We start from the raw sequence: 15,614 nt of genomic DNA, 5'->3' as shown, positions 1-15,614 counted from the left end.
TCTTTTCTTTTTTTTCGTTGCTTGTTGTTACGCATCACATCTCTCACTTTACCATCTCAGAACGAGCATGTGGCCACATTATACCACAAAGCGACGCGTAGAAGACACAGAAGACGATTAGCATATACCCACGACATGCCGATTCCCCCTTCAAGTAGCTGTTCGTGAAATCGTTCGACTCATGATGACATAGTCAGGCACAAAGAGCTTACCACCCCTCAACCTCCTTTCCTGGGGCGAGATGGCATCCTTCACGAATCCCAGCTTCTTGTAAAATGCCACGGCTTTCGCGTTTCTCAGGAAGCAGGTCAACATGACCTTCTCAATGAGCGGAATATTGACCGCAACTGTCTCGAGAAAGCCCATGAGCAACCCGGCCAATCCAGTGCTACGGAGAGCACATTAGCGACGTCGAAGGGGGGAGGGGTACCGGGAGAGGAAAACACAACACGAACCCACGCAGATCATCTTCGAGATGGATTTCGTAGCAATATATCACCGGTTCCCCTTCCTCCCACGTGGGCATGAAACTCGTGAACCCACGCAGAGAGCCCGATTCGTCCGTGACGAGGATGTACCGCAAGTCGGGTGATTTCATCTCAGTCTTCTTGAACGGGCTCCACCCCATAGACGAGGCCCGGTAGTCGGCACTGCTCGTCTTCTCAACCAGAGCAAAGCAGGCCGCAAGCTCAGCAGTCGTCAGGGATGGGACGCCCTTCAGTGATAGGGTGTAAGGGGCCTCGGTCCGCGGATGCGCCCATTTCGTCCACCCTTCGCTAAGAAGACAGGGAGTATTAGGCATCGCTCACGTTTTGTCGTAAGTACGCAGGTATGCACCGAGAATACCCTACCTAGGTTTCAGGTAGTTGCGGATGAAGTCCTCGTCCGACTGGCGATTCGCCGTTTCGAGGGGGTCGGTCGGCGCCCTGGGCCGCTTCTTGATCGTCATGACCGGCCTTTGAAGAACATGGAATCGCGCAATTTCAATCACAACAGAAACCGAAGTATTCCGGAAGATGTATGTTTGAATCAAACGCGCTGTCACATGATGAGAGAGAGAGAGAGAGAGCTGTTTCAACTCGCGAAGTCGCACGTGGTCGCATCACAACATGCTGTGTGCGCATGACTAATCAACCCCGACGATTTCCCGATCTATCCCATCGTCCCATCGTCACAGCGTCCAAAGAAAAAAAAGAAAAAAAGAAAAGAAAAACTACTTCACGGAGCACGCTTTGCTACGACAAAACGACACCAAAACCGTAGACAAGGCCAGTCCAACTCTTCTTTCTATCGATGTAGTCTTCCAATTGCTCTCCCATGAACCTCCTCGCAGGTGGTCGCTGGTGGCACGCGATCCGCACCTACTCCAATGCGTCGCGCAAGTCCCGCCTCGGCCGGACCATGAGCCTGGATCACGTATGTGTAGATCAATCACCGAGGCCACAAACCGCACGTATTCGCACAGGGACTGACGGTGAGAGAGGGGGTTAGTTCATCCAACGATCCCGTGCATTGGCGCTCTACAGGGATATCTTCCGCGGCACCGCCCGCATCCCGGACGATTCGACCAAGGACGAGACGCGGCGCTACGTCCGCGCAGAATTTGAGCGCCATCGCGACGTAACCGATCTTGTGAGCCGATCCCCGCTTGATTTACCCCTACCGTTTCGCAGATATCACGTTCTGATGCCTCCATGCCTCCACAGGGTCATATCCGGTATCTTATATCGACTGGCAAGGCAGAATGGGAGGGTATGCAGAGGTATATCCAGGGGTTATAACAATGTCCTATCCCGTTGTATAGTATCCTGTAGTAATGGTACATTCCGAGTCGAGGATGGGATGCATATGGTCCAGGAGCTTGCTTTGCGTGCCCTGTGGGGAAGAAAAAAACGCCAATATGTTTCGCCCCGAGTGCATTCATACAATTCTTCAACGCCCTCTCTCTTCATCCGCAGCTGGTCCATGTCGGTCTTCTCTCGCATCGAAACCTCCGCTATCCCCACGGCTGGGGCCACCACGCTTATCCTTGCCGCTGTTTATGTCTCGGGTTCGCCTTGCAGATAACGTAACGATATCCATTATGCCTCTTTCCGGCCTTCCTCCGCACGATCTGGTCCCAGCCCATCCCCCGTCAGCGTCTCGTGTTGGCCGCGAAAGCGAGGAGGCGAAAAAAAAGAAAAAAAAAATAAGAAAGAAAGAAACTTACCTTGCAATGCTCGCATCTCTTCTTGACCGAACTGTGAACCTTCATGCCCCGCGTCTGCTGAATTGTAGTCTGAACGGACAGGGCCGGCTTTGTGCTGGTCGTCGGCGCTACCAGCCGTGGCCTCGGGAGGATCGCGTGCGAAAGGGATCGGGTTTGGGAGAGGGCGGTTTGTGCGGGCTTCGCGACGGTTGCCCGAGTCGTCGCCGAGAGGCAGAGCGCCCTGAAGCAGCGCGAGAGACTTGACGCTGCCATTTTGGGGATTGGTTTCTTTTTGTTTTTGGGAATCGGTCGGGAAGGCCGTCTCGATTGAGCAAGCCTGGTGATGGACGAAGCTGCAAAAGTTACCAAACAACGACCTGGACCGGGATCTTCCGGATTTGACATATCACGTGGATGAGTGGTCCGTGCATTCCGCCCAGAGAAGCGCGATGCTGTTCACCGAGACTCACCGATGTTCCACCGAGGGTATAGGTAGGTATAACGCGTTTCACCGAGGACTTCGACTTTGACATTTACCAAGAGAACCTAATTCAATTATAAAAGTCGATTAGTCTCCAAAATGTTACTTTACTTGAATATCTAGTCTTATTTTTCTTCTAACTCTAAATGCTGCAAGATATCGACAGGTGAAGAATCCAAATCCTGAGATGCGTTCCCTCTTTTTGAGATAACCAGCTCTACCTTATGTCCCAACTCCAAACGCCCAACAACTCCCCAGGTACCTAGATGGGAACATATTCTCAGCTTCGCAGGAATGTCTTGAAAACATGCGAATCGGTACAATCCTCAAACGGATACCCGACCTCTTTCAGGAACCTCTCCAGCTCGTGCAATTCCTCCTGGGGACAGAGGATGCCGGCCAGGATCTTGCCAACATCGCCACCCGAGTTGCGGTACTGGAACAGGCTGATGTTGAACTTGGGCCGGAGCGTCCGCAGGAAGCGCTCCAGCGCGCCAGGTCTCTCCGGAAAGTTAAACATGTAGATGCGCTCGTCGGGCACGTTGGAGCGGCCGCCGACGAGGTACCGGACGTGGCTCTTGGCGAGCTCGTCGCCCGACAGGTCCGTGACAGCCATGCCGCCGGCGCGGATGCGGGCGAGGAGCATCTGCAGCTCCTCGGCGCGCTGGGACGCGGGTGCGGTCAGGGACAGGCCGATGAGCACGTTGGCGGCCTCGTCGGTCGCGTAGCGGTAGGAGAACTCGGTGACGAAGTGCGGCATGACCAGGCCGATGAGTTGGAAAAACGAGCCGGGCCTCTCGGGGATCTGCACGGAGAGGAGGACCTCCTTGCCCTCGCCGAGGGTGGCGCGCTCGGCGACGAACCGGAGCCGGTCGAAGTTCATGTTCGCGCCCGAGGTGATGGCGATCAAGGTACGCCGGGGATCGGACGACGGGTTCGCGGCGACGTATTTCTTGAGGCCGGCGATGGGGAGCGCGCCGGCGGGTTCCAGCCCCGACCGCGTGTCGTCGTACATGTCCTTGATGGCGGCGCACACCTCGTCCGTCGTCACCTGGATGACGTCGTCCACCACCTCCTGCGCGAGGCGGAAGGTCTCCTCGCCCACCGTCTTGACGGCCGCGCCGTCCGCGAAGAGCCCCACGTCTTTCAGCAGGACCCGCTCGCCCTTGGCCAGGGATTGGGCCATGGCGTTGGCGTCGTGCGTCTCCACGCCGATGACCTTGACGAGGGGCGCCATGCGCTTGATGTACACGCCAACGCCGGCAATGAGGCCGCCGCCACCGACACCGCAGAAGATGGCCTCGACTTTTTGCATGTTCGTCTGGCCGAACAGCTCCATGCCAATGGTACCCTGGCCGGCGATGACGTAGGGGTCGTCGAAGGGAGGGATGTTGATGAGCCCGTCCTGCTGTTCCCGCCGCGCGCACTCCTCCTTGGCGGCGTCGAAATCGGCGCCGTGCAGCACCACGTGGCCGCCCAGGCGCGCCACGTTCAAGTGCTTGATGCTCGGTGTGCCCTCCGGCATGACGATGGTAGCGGGGATCTTGAGTTTCCGGGCCGAGTAGGCGACGCCCTGGGCATGGTTGCCGGCGGAACAGCAGACGACGCCCTTCCAGCTCTTGGCCGGGTCGAGGTGGGCCATTTTATTGTAGGCGCCCCGTAGCTTGAAGCTGAAGACGGGCTGTTCATCCTCCCGCTTGAAGAGAACGTTGCATTCGAGACGGTTGCTCAGGTTGACTGCGGGCTGGAGCGGTGTGAGCTTGCAGGCTTCGTAGACACGGGATGCGGCACCGGCGATGAGACGTAGGTACTGTCATGGGGGAAAGGGTCAGTTAAAACGGGAAAATTGGGAGAAGAAATTGAGAGAATGTAACGGCAGGGTAAGGAACTATGACTATCTCACGTCTGGGTGGCCATCGGGAAGGAGATATTCATCGGCAACGAGGCTCTTGGAGCGGTTACGTTTGATCTCGGCAGGTGTTGTTGGGTTGGCGCTGTACTCGGTCAATGACATGCCATTGGTTTGAGGCGTCTGGGGTCTGTGATCATCATTGACCCCGTTGACTCCATTGACCGTCCCGTTCGTCATCACGGGCACAGGGTTGGGTTCTGAGGGTTCAGCCATGGTTGAGTGGTCGGTTCGGGGAGTGGATTGAGTCACGGATAAGTTCTGTGTTGACAGACTCGTCGACGAAGCTGGGGAGATTGAATTTTGGTCCCACGCGGGGCAAAATCGGAGCTTCACCTTTCCCTTGCTACAGGGGTAGGCGGTGAACATGTAGTCCTGCGTTCCGATTGGTTGTATGGTCTTGGGTCCCGATAAAACACCAGGCGATACCGCTGTCCCAGGTTATTGGTCGATAAATCCACCAATGGGATGAACTCCATTCTCACGAATCCAGAAAACCCCCCATTCATACTCCGGTGCCGGTAGCAACAAGTCGGAAGCTTCAACACGAGTGAACGGCTATTATACAGGTAATTCCAGAACAACGATAAAAAGAAATTCCTCCATGCTAGTCATGAACGCACCGGATGAGGGCATCATCTTGTGTTTCTTCCCATTCTCGTATTCGACTTTTTATTCCAGAAGAAGAGACAAATGTGAGATTGTACCCAAGATACTTCGTATACATATGTGCTTCCTTTCCCAAGGTAACCACTCCGGTGATTGGGTCTAGCTATTACGTAGATTCGTTGCACTCGCCAGGGAGAGTAGGTTGGTCATATATAATGTCAGGTATTTTGAGATGTATCTTCTGTCGTTTCTCTAAGAATACTCGCATTGGGACAGTCGCCAGAAGCACAGCACCTTATCGGTAAGGCCAAGTTGGAAGTTACGAAACAATTCAAAAGGTACATCGCAGTTCGGTCAGTCGACACCGCGTGCCGGTCCCTTGTGGGGTAGGTACCGTACATATAGTGCATATACACACTTACACACTGTCATGTACCGTCCTATGGTCCGTCCCCGAAAGCTTTGGCGTCGGATGTTGTAGGGATGCCAATTCGCCGTCATCGATTTTCAACAGACCTTTCTCCCGACCATCACGCAATTTGCCCATGCTTCTGACCGACGACCGCAGCGCATACCACGCAGCAGACACGCACCACACATAGACATATACACGATAGAACAATCGCATCTTGCCCTCTTCGATATAACGATTCAAAAACAGTCACTCCAACCGCCGCCAGACTGCTCTATCCACCATGCCGAACATCGACGATGATCCGCTCTCTTCGCGGCAGATGCCGTCGTCCTTCGACGAGAACCAGTAACACCGAGCCTGCCCCCCTCGCGCGACGGAGAGAAAGGGCGCTCTACTAACATATGTCTACCCCCGCCCGATAGCGAGTTCTACACTGAGAAGCCCATGGCCAAGATTCTGCGAAAGTTGAGAGAGGAACCCCTCGTTCCCTTGGGTATGTATGGGAGCAAGCCGCATGCTCACCCTCACCCCCCTTTGTAGGCCCGGCGTTTCATTCGCCTGTTCTTCTAATCTAACAAATTTTGCACAAACAAAACAGGCGCGGCTCTAACGGTCTTCGCCTTCGTGTCCTCCTACCGCGCCCTCCGCCGCGGCGACTCGAAAACGGCCAACAAGATGTTCCGCGCGCGCGTGGCGGCGCAGGGCTTCACGGTGCTGGCCATGGTGGCGGGCGGCATGTACTACAGCAAAGACCGGCAGGTGTCGCAGGAGATCCGCAAGCTCAAGGACCAGAAGGAGAAGGAGGAGAAGCGGCAGAGGTGGATCCGCGAGCTCGAGGTCCGCGACGAGGAGGAGAAGGCGCTCAAGGCCATGATGGCGGATCGGAAGGCGCAGGTCCAGGCGGCGCGGGCGGCGTCTGCTGCTGCTGCTGCTGCTGCTGAACAAAAGGGGGAGGAGGAGTCGAAACAAGGCCCCGGTGTCCTCGGCGCACTGGGACTCTCGGGTGGATGGGGCAAGCCACAAGAGACAGTGGACTCGGATGCTCAGGCCGAGAAGGAGCGGAAGGCGGCGGATGAGGCGGCGGCTGTGATGCGGAAGGTCAGGGGACCGATCAAGCCTAAGGATACATCGACCAAGGACGGCATCGATGATTCCCCGAAGAAATAAGAGCAAGTGTCAAAGTCCCTGCGACGAGAAGTCGTCCGAGACGGTATATCGGGGGTGGCCTGATGATTGCAGACAGAGACTCGGCTCAGCCGCCTGCCCATGGGCTACAATGGCCTGATGCCCTGATCTCTCATGTACACGTACAACCTTGATTGACGGGGTTTCATTTGCCATTGTATATTATTACAGACATAAGGACTGGCGTTTTGGGCATGAAATGAGAAAGAGAGAGAGAACTCCTATAGCTGATTATACAACACCAAATTTCGCTTGGGGATTGTCAATGACTTGGGTATCCGTAGGTTGAGTCGTCTGTTTATGAAGGTACCGAATTCAGGATGAGGTACCTTGGTGATGTCTGCAGCGGTTGGCCGAAACGAAACCACAACGGGTTGCCTCGGGTGGCTACGGGGCGTTCTTCCAGGGGTCTACGGGGCGTTCTTCGGGTCCTCCTGGGGCCCACACCAGCTGTAAGGTCACCTGAAGCTAACTGATTAGGTAATGTACTGTACCTACCTACCTACTGTACCTACCTTACTGTACTGTACAACGTAAGGTACCTTGGGTATCTTAGGTATATTAGGAGCTTCAACGGCTCGAACAGCTTCGACCCCGCCACCGGATCCGTCATTCCCAGCCCACCATCTCCCACTTACGTACCTTGGTCCCATCCGACTCTTGGGACCGATTAAGAAATAAATAGTCGTCACTTTCAACGTTCACGTCCTACGTCTTCCCGACGTGACAATCATTCTCTATTTTTAACCATCAAACTCGGAAAAGCGCCATCCACTAACTTCAATCCACCGTTCTATATGCAGAATTCGAAATGGGACAGTCGATATCCGACCAACAACCCGGCCGGCTGAGCCGCGAGGAGGTCGTTCATCAACTTGTGAGCAACCGCCGTTTCGTCCTTGACCGCTGCTTCTCGTGAAGGAAAATTGCCAGCTAACGGGACTTTCGGGGAGAATGGCAGGCAATGCGCTTCACCGAAAAGTGCTACACACCGCTCGAGCTACACTCGCTCAAGGACGTCTTCAAGAGCTTGGCCGACCAGCAAAGCGACATTGAATTCCTCAAGGAAGACACCATTGCCCGCTTCCTCGAGTTGCCCGATGCCTTCCGCGTCTCTCCCGTCCTCTTCCAGATCATCTCCTACATTGGCGCGTTCCCTTTCCTCCGAGACGCCCCGGCCGTCTTGGGGCTCGACCAGATGGTCATGGTCATCACCATCATGACGAACCGATACAAGCGCGTCCTTGCCCGTGGTTCCAGAGACCGCACTAAGCTGTTCTTCAAGAGCATGGCTGTATATGACCGGGAATCTCTCGAACTCAGGTCGGGTGACAAGGAGACGGTCAAGGATCCCACCCACGAACAACCTTCTTCGAGGAGAAGTCGGACTCGCAGTCGGAGTCGGAGTCACGTCCAGGGCTTTCGTGTCGACCAAGTTGGGGACGATGACTTTGAAGGAGAAGATGACGTTGACGAAGGCGACCTGGAGATGTCAGCTCTTGAGCTTCTCGATATCCATGAAGCCGTAAACAAGGGCGATGCCCCGTCCCATCTCATGCAAGAAGCCATGATCCCGGCCGACAACTTCAGGAAAATCCTCATGCTCCTGCTTCTCACGTCCGGGCTTGATCCGCAGGAAAGCCTATCCACCGCCCATTCTTCGCGCATTGCCACAGATCGCCACGAGCTGGAAAAGCTACGATCAACCGCCGAAAACATTCTCGCCAGCTTCATCAACCCGGAAAAGTCCCCCGGCATCCGATACAGGGACTTCAACCGCGTGATCCCCACCTGCTTCCCCTATCTCTTCCATGGATTCCATCCCCTGTTCGAGCACTTCCTCTTTTCCAACACACTCCGCCCTCTCCCCAGCCACAGCCACAGCCACAGCCAGCAGACAAACCCAGGCACCCAGGCCGCCCCGTCCATCCCCCCCGTGATACACGAACCAGTCCAGCCTCTGCTGCTGCAAGACAAAGCCGACATCCTCGACCTCAACGTCCTGTCCCAACTCTCCCTCTTCATCCCAGGCTCCGACCTCTTCCGCCGCCTCCGCCTCCTCTACTCGGGCAACGAAGCCGGCTTCTCCATGCGCAGTTTCGAAACCAAAGTCTTCAACTGGCGCGCCCCCACCATCCTCCTCGTCCGCGGCACTCGTATAGACAGCGTACCCGACGGCGCCCAGGAAGCCGCCTTCGCCGCCTCGCTGCCCCCGCGCCGTTTCCCCCCCGGGGCTACCGGCTCCGGCTCCAGCTCCGGCTCCGGCTCCTCCTCCTCCTCCTCCTCCTCCCGCCTGACCTTCGGCCTCTACCTGGGCCAGCCCTGGCGCCACACCGCCAAGGAATGCTTCGGCGACCCGGACTCGACGCTGCTCTTCCAGCTCGAGCCGTTCCACGACGTCTTCCCCGCCTCGCGCCTCAACCGGGACTACGTCGCCCTCACCAAGCCGCCCTCCAACCGCGCCCTCCTGTCCGTCGGGTGTCCGCATCCGCGCCCGTCCAAGGCCTCCGCCGCGCGCCGGCGGGACACCCTGCTCTCCCTCGGCGCCGTGTCGCTCCTGCTGGACGACTCGTTTGGCCATGCCGTCTTCAACCACGATTACACGTCCCGCGGCGGGGCCTTCCGGCCTTCGGTCACGCGCAGGTTTGACTTCCAGGAGCGGTTCGAGGTGCAGAGCCTCGAGGTGTGGGGGTGCGGCGGCGATGCGGAGGCGAGGGCGCAGGCGGAGCATTGGGCTTGGGAGGCTCGCGAGGCCGAGGCGAGGAGGAAGGTGAACCTTGGCACGGGCGATATGGCGACTGACCGTGCCTTGTTGGAGATGGCGGGCCTCGTCGGCGCGAATCGGAGTGGTGGCTCCATGGCGTGAAATTTTTGTCCGGTGTTTTTCATTCTTGTCTTCATTCCAATGTTTTTGTTCTTACTATCCGGGGGGCGGGGTTTTCAATGGTTTCTTTCAGTCCTTACTTGTTTTCCCGCCCCTTTTCACTGGAGTCATGGTAGCAATAGCGAAGTCTCGAGGGGAGCAAGCGGAAACATCAAATCACAATTCACAGCATTCAACACTCGGATCAGGAACCGTAGTCTCGTCCTTTTCTCCTTTGGGCCTTCGTGAACGAACCCTTTGAAAATTGAAGCACATATAACTAGAAGACTATTTGTTCCAAGCACAGATTCCAAGACCGACATGGACTGTCCGTAACCGCATACACCGCCTGGTCTTGACTCTTCCAACATGAAATGCTGGGCAATTAGAGAGGCCCCAAACCATTTCCCGGCTTGTTTTCCCCATGAACTCCGAGAGCTTCTCTATAAATCGGCCATTTTGATAACAAACATTAAGCGCGTAGGAAAAGGGGGTCGAAAGAGAGTTGAAGAAAAAGAAAAGGGGGGGGAGTGGGAGAGGGGGGAAGAAGGGGAAATAAGAACTTGCTGCCAGAAGAATAAATACCTTCAAGTCCTCTCATCATCCTTTTCGCACATTGTAGACTATGCAGCACCATCCTCGAGTAGCCTAGCCACAAAGGGAGCTTCTCAGCTTTCCAAGACCCAGACGAGACCATGTTGGCCTGGAGTTTTTGCTTCCACTGCAGAGTCCTGGGACTTATTCCTCGGCCTTGACCACGTCGGGCTTGGGTCGCTCGAAACAGCGGTCTCGGATGCAGATCAGGTCTTTCCGGCCGCCGTGCCCGTGGTGGTAGTCGTCATGGCCCTGATGGTGCTGATGGTGACCATGGTGATGGTGTTGCTGGCCATGCTGGAAAGAGTCGCCCTTGTTTTCCAGATCGTGGTTATGGCCGATTACTGTAGCAAGGCAAGGTTAGAAAAAGGTCGGAGGGCCTGGATGAGACGCTGGTGGCAGGAAAAGACTCACTCTCGCGGTAGTACTCGACATCGTCCTTCTCAGACTTCTTCTTCCGTTCGTTGCGATCGTCCGAGTAGACTGGCGTCTTTCCCTCATCGTACGTCTGCCTCTTGACGTATTCACCCTCATCACCGGCCACGGCAAGCTTAACCACATCGTCCGCCTGGACCTCCTCCGCGGCCAGGGCGCGCTTCTCATGATGGTGGGGAACCTCGGAGTAACGCGCATCGTGGAGCCTAAGGGCTGTTAGTTATTTTGCGAGCGTCATAAAAGAAACAGCTAACCAGGGTTCATGCACTGGCACATACTTGTGGTCATGGTGGAGATGACGATGCTTGTCGTCATGATGCTTATGGTGATGACTATGATGCCTAAGAAATGGTCAGTCGTCATGGTAATCTAGTTGCTTGTGAGGGTCTCTTGGTCTTTACCTATGGCCATCATGACCTTGGTCGTGGTAATGTTTTCCGCGCTAGATTTCACCCGATATCAGTCAAAACGAACCTTTACTTTCAGGAGGGGACCGTACAGTATTGGCGAGGTTGTGGTTGCCATTGATGGCCTCAACCCAATAGTGCTCCTCAAAGCCTTGGAATGGTTAGAATATCAAGTAATTTTTTCTGGTACGTCTCTTTGAGGAATGCCTCTCACCTTCAGTATCATCCTTGTGTTGACGCTCACGGTCGTGCGAGTACTTCCCGTCCTCCTCAGATGCGCGTCCACTTGTTTATCTCGTCAGTATTCCACACGCCAGTTATAACGGGCAAGTAGAAAAGGGGGGCGCCCCGGAGAAAACATACAAGCAACCCTGACCAGTACAGCCGTCACGAGCGCCGTCGTCATCTTTATCCTTGAAGAAATCATCATCCTTGCCGCTGCCGAAAGTGGCGCCAGCATGACCGACGATTTGCTCGCCACGGTGGAGGAAGTTGCCGATGTTCTTGCTGGCCCCTTGGGCTTCGGCTGAGCGCTTTGCCAAGCCGGCAGCCTCGAGCTCGGCCGCCGCCGCCCACGGGATGTCGGCCTCGGAGGGTTTGGCGTTCAGGACAGGCCGGGGGACGTCGGGCTGGAAGGCAGTCTCGACATTGCCCTCGTTGGCAGCCTCGTCCGCCTCGCCGGGGAACGCGGTAGCCGAGGCGAGAGCGGCAGAAAAGATCAGGGACGTGAATCTCATCTTGAGAAAAACGAAGTAGTGTGTGTGTGTGTGTGAAGAAAACGAGAGTAAGTCAACGAGGCTTGACGTGTTAGCAGACTTGAGGTGACCTGCCAAGATGAGACGCAAGACGCAACAGACCAAAGTGCTCTGGGTTAAAGGGGTGTCTCTGGGAAGGAGAGGAAGGAGAAAAAGTTGAAGAACAGGCGAGGTGAGCCCCTTCTTATTCACCTGTCGGGACCTGATCTCTATAAAAACTCGCCTCACGGCTGATGTTCTCGGTACCTGGTCGTCTCCATTACGAACTTTTCTCATGATGTTGCCGCTATAGCGTCTTGAAGAGCTGACATCTATCCATTCCACCGTGATTGCGCTAACTAAAACCTCCAGACTGTCCCAGGCTCCTAGGCATGGTCCAGTGCAAGGAAGTTAGGGGAGAAGAGGAGGGATTCTGCATGTTCTAGGTTCGAATCGCAACAATACTTAACGGTAGACGTGGGAAGAAGCGCTTATCCACCGTAGATATCCTCCAGCGAAGGCCTGTGGCGGCGAGTAGAATTGCAAGATACAGTGCCGGTCTACGAAGCCTGAAGACAACTGGAGCCAAGGATGACAAACAACTGCTAGCGAGAGATATAAATCTGGGAGAGATCCCGGCGTTGACACGTCATCTCGTGTTGGATCTGTGACCTGTCAGGAGATGGCAGATAATGGAATGGACTTGTCGGCATGAGTTTGATGAAACCTATGAATCATGGTCCATCTCCATATCGTGAAGGCCGGAGATGAAACTATGATAACATTGAAGGCAAAGCAGTCTGACTGTCTGAAGGAAGATAGCAGACGAGGCTATAAGATGACTTCAGACTCGTATTGTAAGCCATCCTAGAGAGCCGCATAATCAAGCTCCTAACGAACTAGAGAGCTATAGAATCGAATAGTGACGGACACCTCCACCCGTTGGCAGTTGGGAAGCATGCATGGGGGTCTATTTATATGGACGGGGAAAACGTCTCACCGGCCATTTAAAGACAAACTTCGTTCGGACTAGAATCAAGGGTCGTATCCAACGGTCTTGGTACTCGGATCATACTACAGGGCACTGGCGGCATCTCGCCGTGACTACCCCTGCTGTTCAGCAAGGAAAAGACACTGTCTTCAGATTGTGAGGGTCGAATTCGAGTCTCCGAGTAGGCCCTATCTTCGAGTACCGCAACTGGAAACAGTTGGACTAACTTTGATTCTTTCCGTTGCGGCGTTGCCCATTGGGACTCGGGAGTCAAACAAAAGCTAGCAGGACTGACAATGTCTCAACTGTCAGGGGTCGCCTCCGCAGGTGGGACGAACCATGAACATCAATTTGAGGCTGCAGCCTGCATCCTGCGTATCTGTTACAGGGGGTTACCCGGATTCCCGACACATGAAGTCCGACGTCCACTTACTGTTCGTTTGTATCACCGCGGCAAAGCTGTCAGATGTGCCAGGCCTTAGCGCAACCATACCTGGGATTATGGTCATGAAAGCCTTGAGAAATTGAGATATAGTTGCTGATGTCTGAGTCAGAGTGTGTGGGTGATACAGGATTCCCGAGACCCGGGCAGATATATATCATTTGGACGAATGCTAAATCGTGCTTCATAAATGATAAATCCATGAGGACCATGATAAATCCATGAGGACCATGACAGGAGGTCTAACCGTCTTAACTTTCATGAACGATGTATGATGAGCTGGAGGGAGCTATCACGACATCGTGGAGGGGAAGTATGTCGAAATATGTCAAGCATTCCACCTTGAAAGGGGGTAATTCCGAACACCTGTTGTGGCTTGAGACGGACGAAATGGCGGAACTCCGGTTTACGGGTCACGGGTAACGGGTCGGGGGTCGGGGGTCCGGGCCGGTCCGCTTCGGAACCGGCATAATATTGTTGCGCGATGTCAGAACTAAATGATGAGTCAGCGTCTTCGGGTTGGAGATCCCTCGTCCGTCCCTCGTCCCTCCAGCCACTCCAGAGTTCCAAGGTAAAAAACCACGCGACCAATTCTCCTGACTTTAAGTCTCAACCCAGTGGAACATCGAATATCTATCCCACGCCGATGGTATAGATGGTTGTGTGTTCGAGCAGTTATACGAAGTAACCGGGGCCAAAAGCCCGTGTCATCCAAGGTGTGCTCTACTCGGGGGAATAATGGCGCCGATTACGACGTAGCTTACAGGTTACTACCGGATTTCCCCAGACTCGCGACTCGGGTATTCTCGCTTGGTTCCTTCATGACAACCTCTGCCTGGAATCCAACTCGAGCTTCATCAACAATCATGACATTCGGCATTCATATTGCGTTCTCACCAAGCCGTCCCACGACAGTGGCACTGGCGCTTCTCCCCGTGGCCATCCCCGCAATCTATCTTCTATATCTCAGTCGCGTAGTGTCCAGGAGCACAGAATCATCAGCTGGTCGTCGGATCCCCCACAAAAACCAACACCAGTCGTCATCTGACTCATCTTCCTCGGCCGAGCCAACAACGACGCCCTGGAACCCAGTCTCCCTTCCAGAAGACGTGAGAACCGACGACTCCCAATGGGTGCTGGCCTACGAACGAGTCGTATCACACGCAGTATCGACATCCTCCCTATCCGTCCCCGTCCACCTCACGACCGCCACCGCCGCCGCCCCCTCTGATACTCCACCCCCCACCACCCCAACGTCCGCAGCTACATCTGATCTACTCCGGGACTACGCCCGCGCGGCCCAGACGGCCTTCAGCTGGACCCCCCAGGCTTTCCTAATCCGCTCTTCCATCCGCGACCCAGACATCCGCCGGACCTTCGACGCCGACTGGATAGCCAACCTAGACTTCGCACCAGGCGACCTGGTCAACGGCGTCTATCGCGTCTCCTACCGCGGTCCAGGCCAGCAGCGCGTCTCCTCCTCCTCCTCCTCCTCCTCCTCCTCCTCCTCCTCCCCCTCCCCCCCGCTCTGCTCTGACCGCGTCGAGCTGCTTCTCGAAGCTCCCCCTTCGTACAGAGGTCCCGTCCCACGTGCGCTGGTTGTCTGCGAAGTAGCGACGGCCCCCCCAGCGAACCCTTTTCGGGACGGGGCCGGGGAGGAGATAAGCGACGACGACGACGACGCCGCCGCCGATGAGCACCAACTCCAGCAAGTTGTTTTCGTGAACGAGACGTGGATGTGGAGACGGCAAGACGAGAAGCCCGTCCTCATCGAGACCCCTGTGGGGAAGTGGTTGCATACTCTCTTGGCTGGCTGGCTCGTCACTAAAGGCGTCCAGGCCGTGGTTAGCGGCCGGCAAAAGTCCCAGTGAACCGATGCATCAGACGAACCCCCGGTGATCCTCGGTTCTGTACAACACTTGTTTTGGTATTTTAGGCAACACGCCACTCCATCTCTAGCCCGAGACCTGGTCAGATCAATGGCTCCCATCCTTTCGGTCTTATGTATGCCAGAGCGAGCAGATTCTTCCATGTTGTTTTTAGGCATGGTCCTCGTGTAGGTAGTTAGTTTACCTGCAATGATCAAATGTTATAAATTGCCGATTGCAACTTTAACAGGATGGCTTCGAACTTTCGTCGACTGCGCCATCCTCCATCCCGATAATCTTGTCCAAGACGGAAGACCCAACTCTTTGGCTCACTTCTGTAGCAAGAAGCCTCGCGACGGTTCAGCAAGCGAAGACACATGCAAAGACTTGAAAAGGTTGTGCCCCCAAAAGGGAGCATTTTGCATGTTTCCCATACCAATAGTTACCTTAGTTCGTGCCCATATCAATAGTAGAATGATAGTAGAATGAACCA

At 55.1% G+C, this 15,614-nt stretch overlaps 8 protein-coding genes across 8 annotated transcripts; 5 read left to right on the top strand and 3 right to left on the bottom strand.

The window, feature by feature from the left end:
* Positions 1–13: 13 nt before the first annotated feature.
* SODALDRAFT_76987 (hypothetical protein) lies at positions 14–1,048 on the bottom strand. The gene is made up of 3 exons (XM_028615671.1): positions 852–1,048; positions 456–776; positions 14–388 (listed from the first exon to the last, which is right to left on the bottom strand). Exons 1-3 carry the CDS (start codon positions 947–949, stop codon positions 151–153), a joined length of 657 nt encoding a protein of 218 aa, XP_028462849.1. The 5' UTR covers positions 950–1,048; the 3' UTR covers positions 14–150.
* A 116-nt stretch (positions 1,049–1,164) lies between these two features.
* On the top strand, positions 1,165–1,857 carry SODALDRAFT_76981 (hypothetical protein). The gene is made up of 3 exons (XM_028615670.1): positions 1,165–1,416; positions 1,492–1,632; positions 1,707–1,857. The coding sequence occupies exons 1-3, from the start codon at positions 1,318–1,320 to the stop codon at positions 1,779–1,781; spliced, it is 315 nt and encodes a 104-aa protein (XP_028462848.1). The 5' UTR covers positions 1,165–1,317; the 3' UTR covers positions 1,782–1,857.
* On the top strand, positions 1,645–2,542 carry SODALDRAFT_76976 (hypothetical protein). The gene has a single exon (XM_028615669.1). The coding sequence runs from the start codon at positions 1,817–1,819 to the stop codon at positions 2,450–2,452; it is 636 nt and encodes a 211-aa protein (XP_028462847.1). The 5' UTR covers positions 1,645–1,816; the 3' UTR covers positions 2,453–2,542.
* Positions 2,543–2,789: 247 nt separating this feature from the next.
* SODALDRAFT_329244 (threonine dehydratase) lies at positions 2,790–4,856 on the bottom strand. Its single transcript, XM_028610884.1, has 2 exons — positions 4,573–4,856; positions 2,790–4,479 (listed from the first exon to the last, which is right to left on the bottom strand). The coding sequence occupies exons 1-2, from the start codon at positions 4,792–4,794 to the stop codon at positions 2,950–2,952; spliced, it is 1,752 nt and encodes a 583-aa protein (XP_028462846.1). The 5' UTR covers positions 4,795–4,856; the 3' UTR covers positions 2,790–2,949.
* A 1,166-nt stretch (positions 4,857–6,022) lies between these two features.
* SODALDRAFT_329243 (hypothetical protein) lies at positions 6,023–7,045 on the top strand. Its single transcript, XM_028610883.1, has one exon. The coding sequence runs from the start codon at positions 6,278–6,280 to the stop codon at positions 6,767–6,769; it is 492 nt and encodes a 163-aa protein (XP_028462845.1). The 5' UTR covers positions 6,023–6,277; the 3' UTR covers positions 6,770–7,045.
* A 352-nt stretch (positions 7,046–7,397) lies between these two features.
* Positions 7,398–9,911, top strand: SODALDRAFT_317603 (hypothetical protein). Its single transcript, XM_028609351.1, has 2 exons — positions 7,398–7,664; positions 7,749–9,911. The coding sequence occupies exons 1-2, from the start codon at positions 7,599–7,601 to the stop codon at positions 9,651–9,653; spliced, it is 1,971 nt and encodes a 656-aa protein (XP_028462844.1). The 5' UTR covers positions 7,398–7,598; the 3' UTR covers positions 9,654–9,911.
* Positions 9,912–10,388: 477 nt separating this feature from the next.
* SODALDRAFT_321117 (hypothetical protein) lies at positions 10,389–11,823 on the bottom strand (the record flags this gene model as incomplete). Its single annotated transcript, XM_028609598.1, has 6 exons — positions 10,389–10,588; positions 10,659–10,892; positions 10,958–11,020; positions 11,154–11,237; positions 11,301–11,371; positions 11,450–11,823. The coding sequence occupies 6 exons, from the start codon at positions 11,821–11,823 to the stop codon at positions 10,389–10,391; spliced, it is 1,026 nt and encodes a 341-aa protein (XP_028462843.1).
* Positions 11,824–13,849: 2,026 nt separating this feature from the next.
* SODALDRAFT_329241 (hypothetical protein) lies at positions 13,850–15,392 on the top strand. Its single transcript, XM_028610882.1, has one exon. The coding sequence runs from the start codon at positions 14,120–14,122 to the stop codon at positions 15,122–15,124; it is 1,005 nt and encodes a 334-aa protein (XP_028462842.1). The 5' UTR covers positions 13,850–14,119; the 3' UTR covers positions 15,125–15,392.
* The last annotated feature ends 222 nt before the right edge of the window (positions 15,393–15,614 follow it).

This window comes from Sodiomyces alkalinus (assembly GCF_003711515.1).
Source record: "Sodiomyces alkalinus F11 unplaced genomic scaffold SODALscaffold_12, whole genome shotgun sequence".
Lineage (NCBI taxonomy): Eukaryota > Fungi > Ascomycota > Sordariomycetes > Glomerellales > Plectosphaerellaceae > Sodiomyces > Sodiomyces alkalinus.
This window is presented reverse-complemented; position numbering and strand designations above follow the sequence as displayed.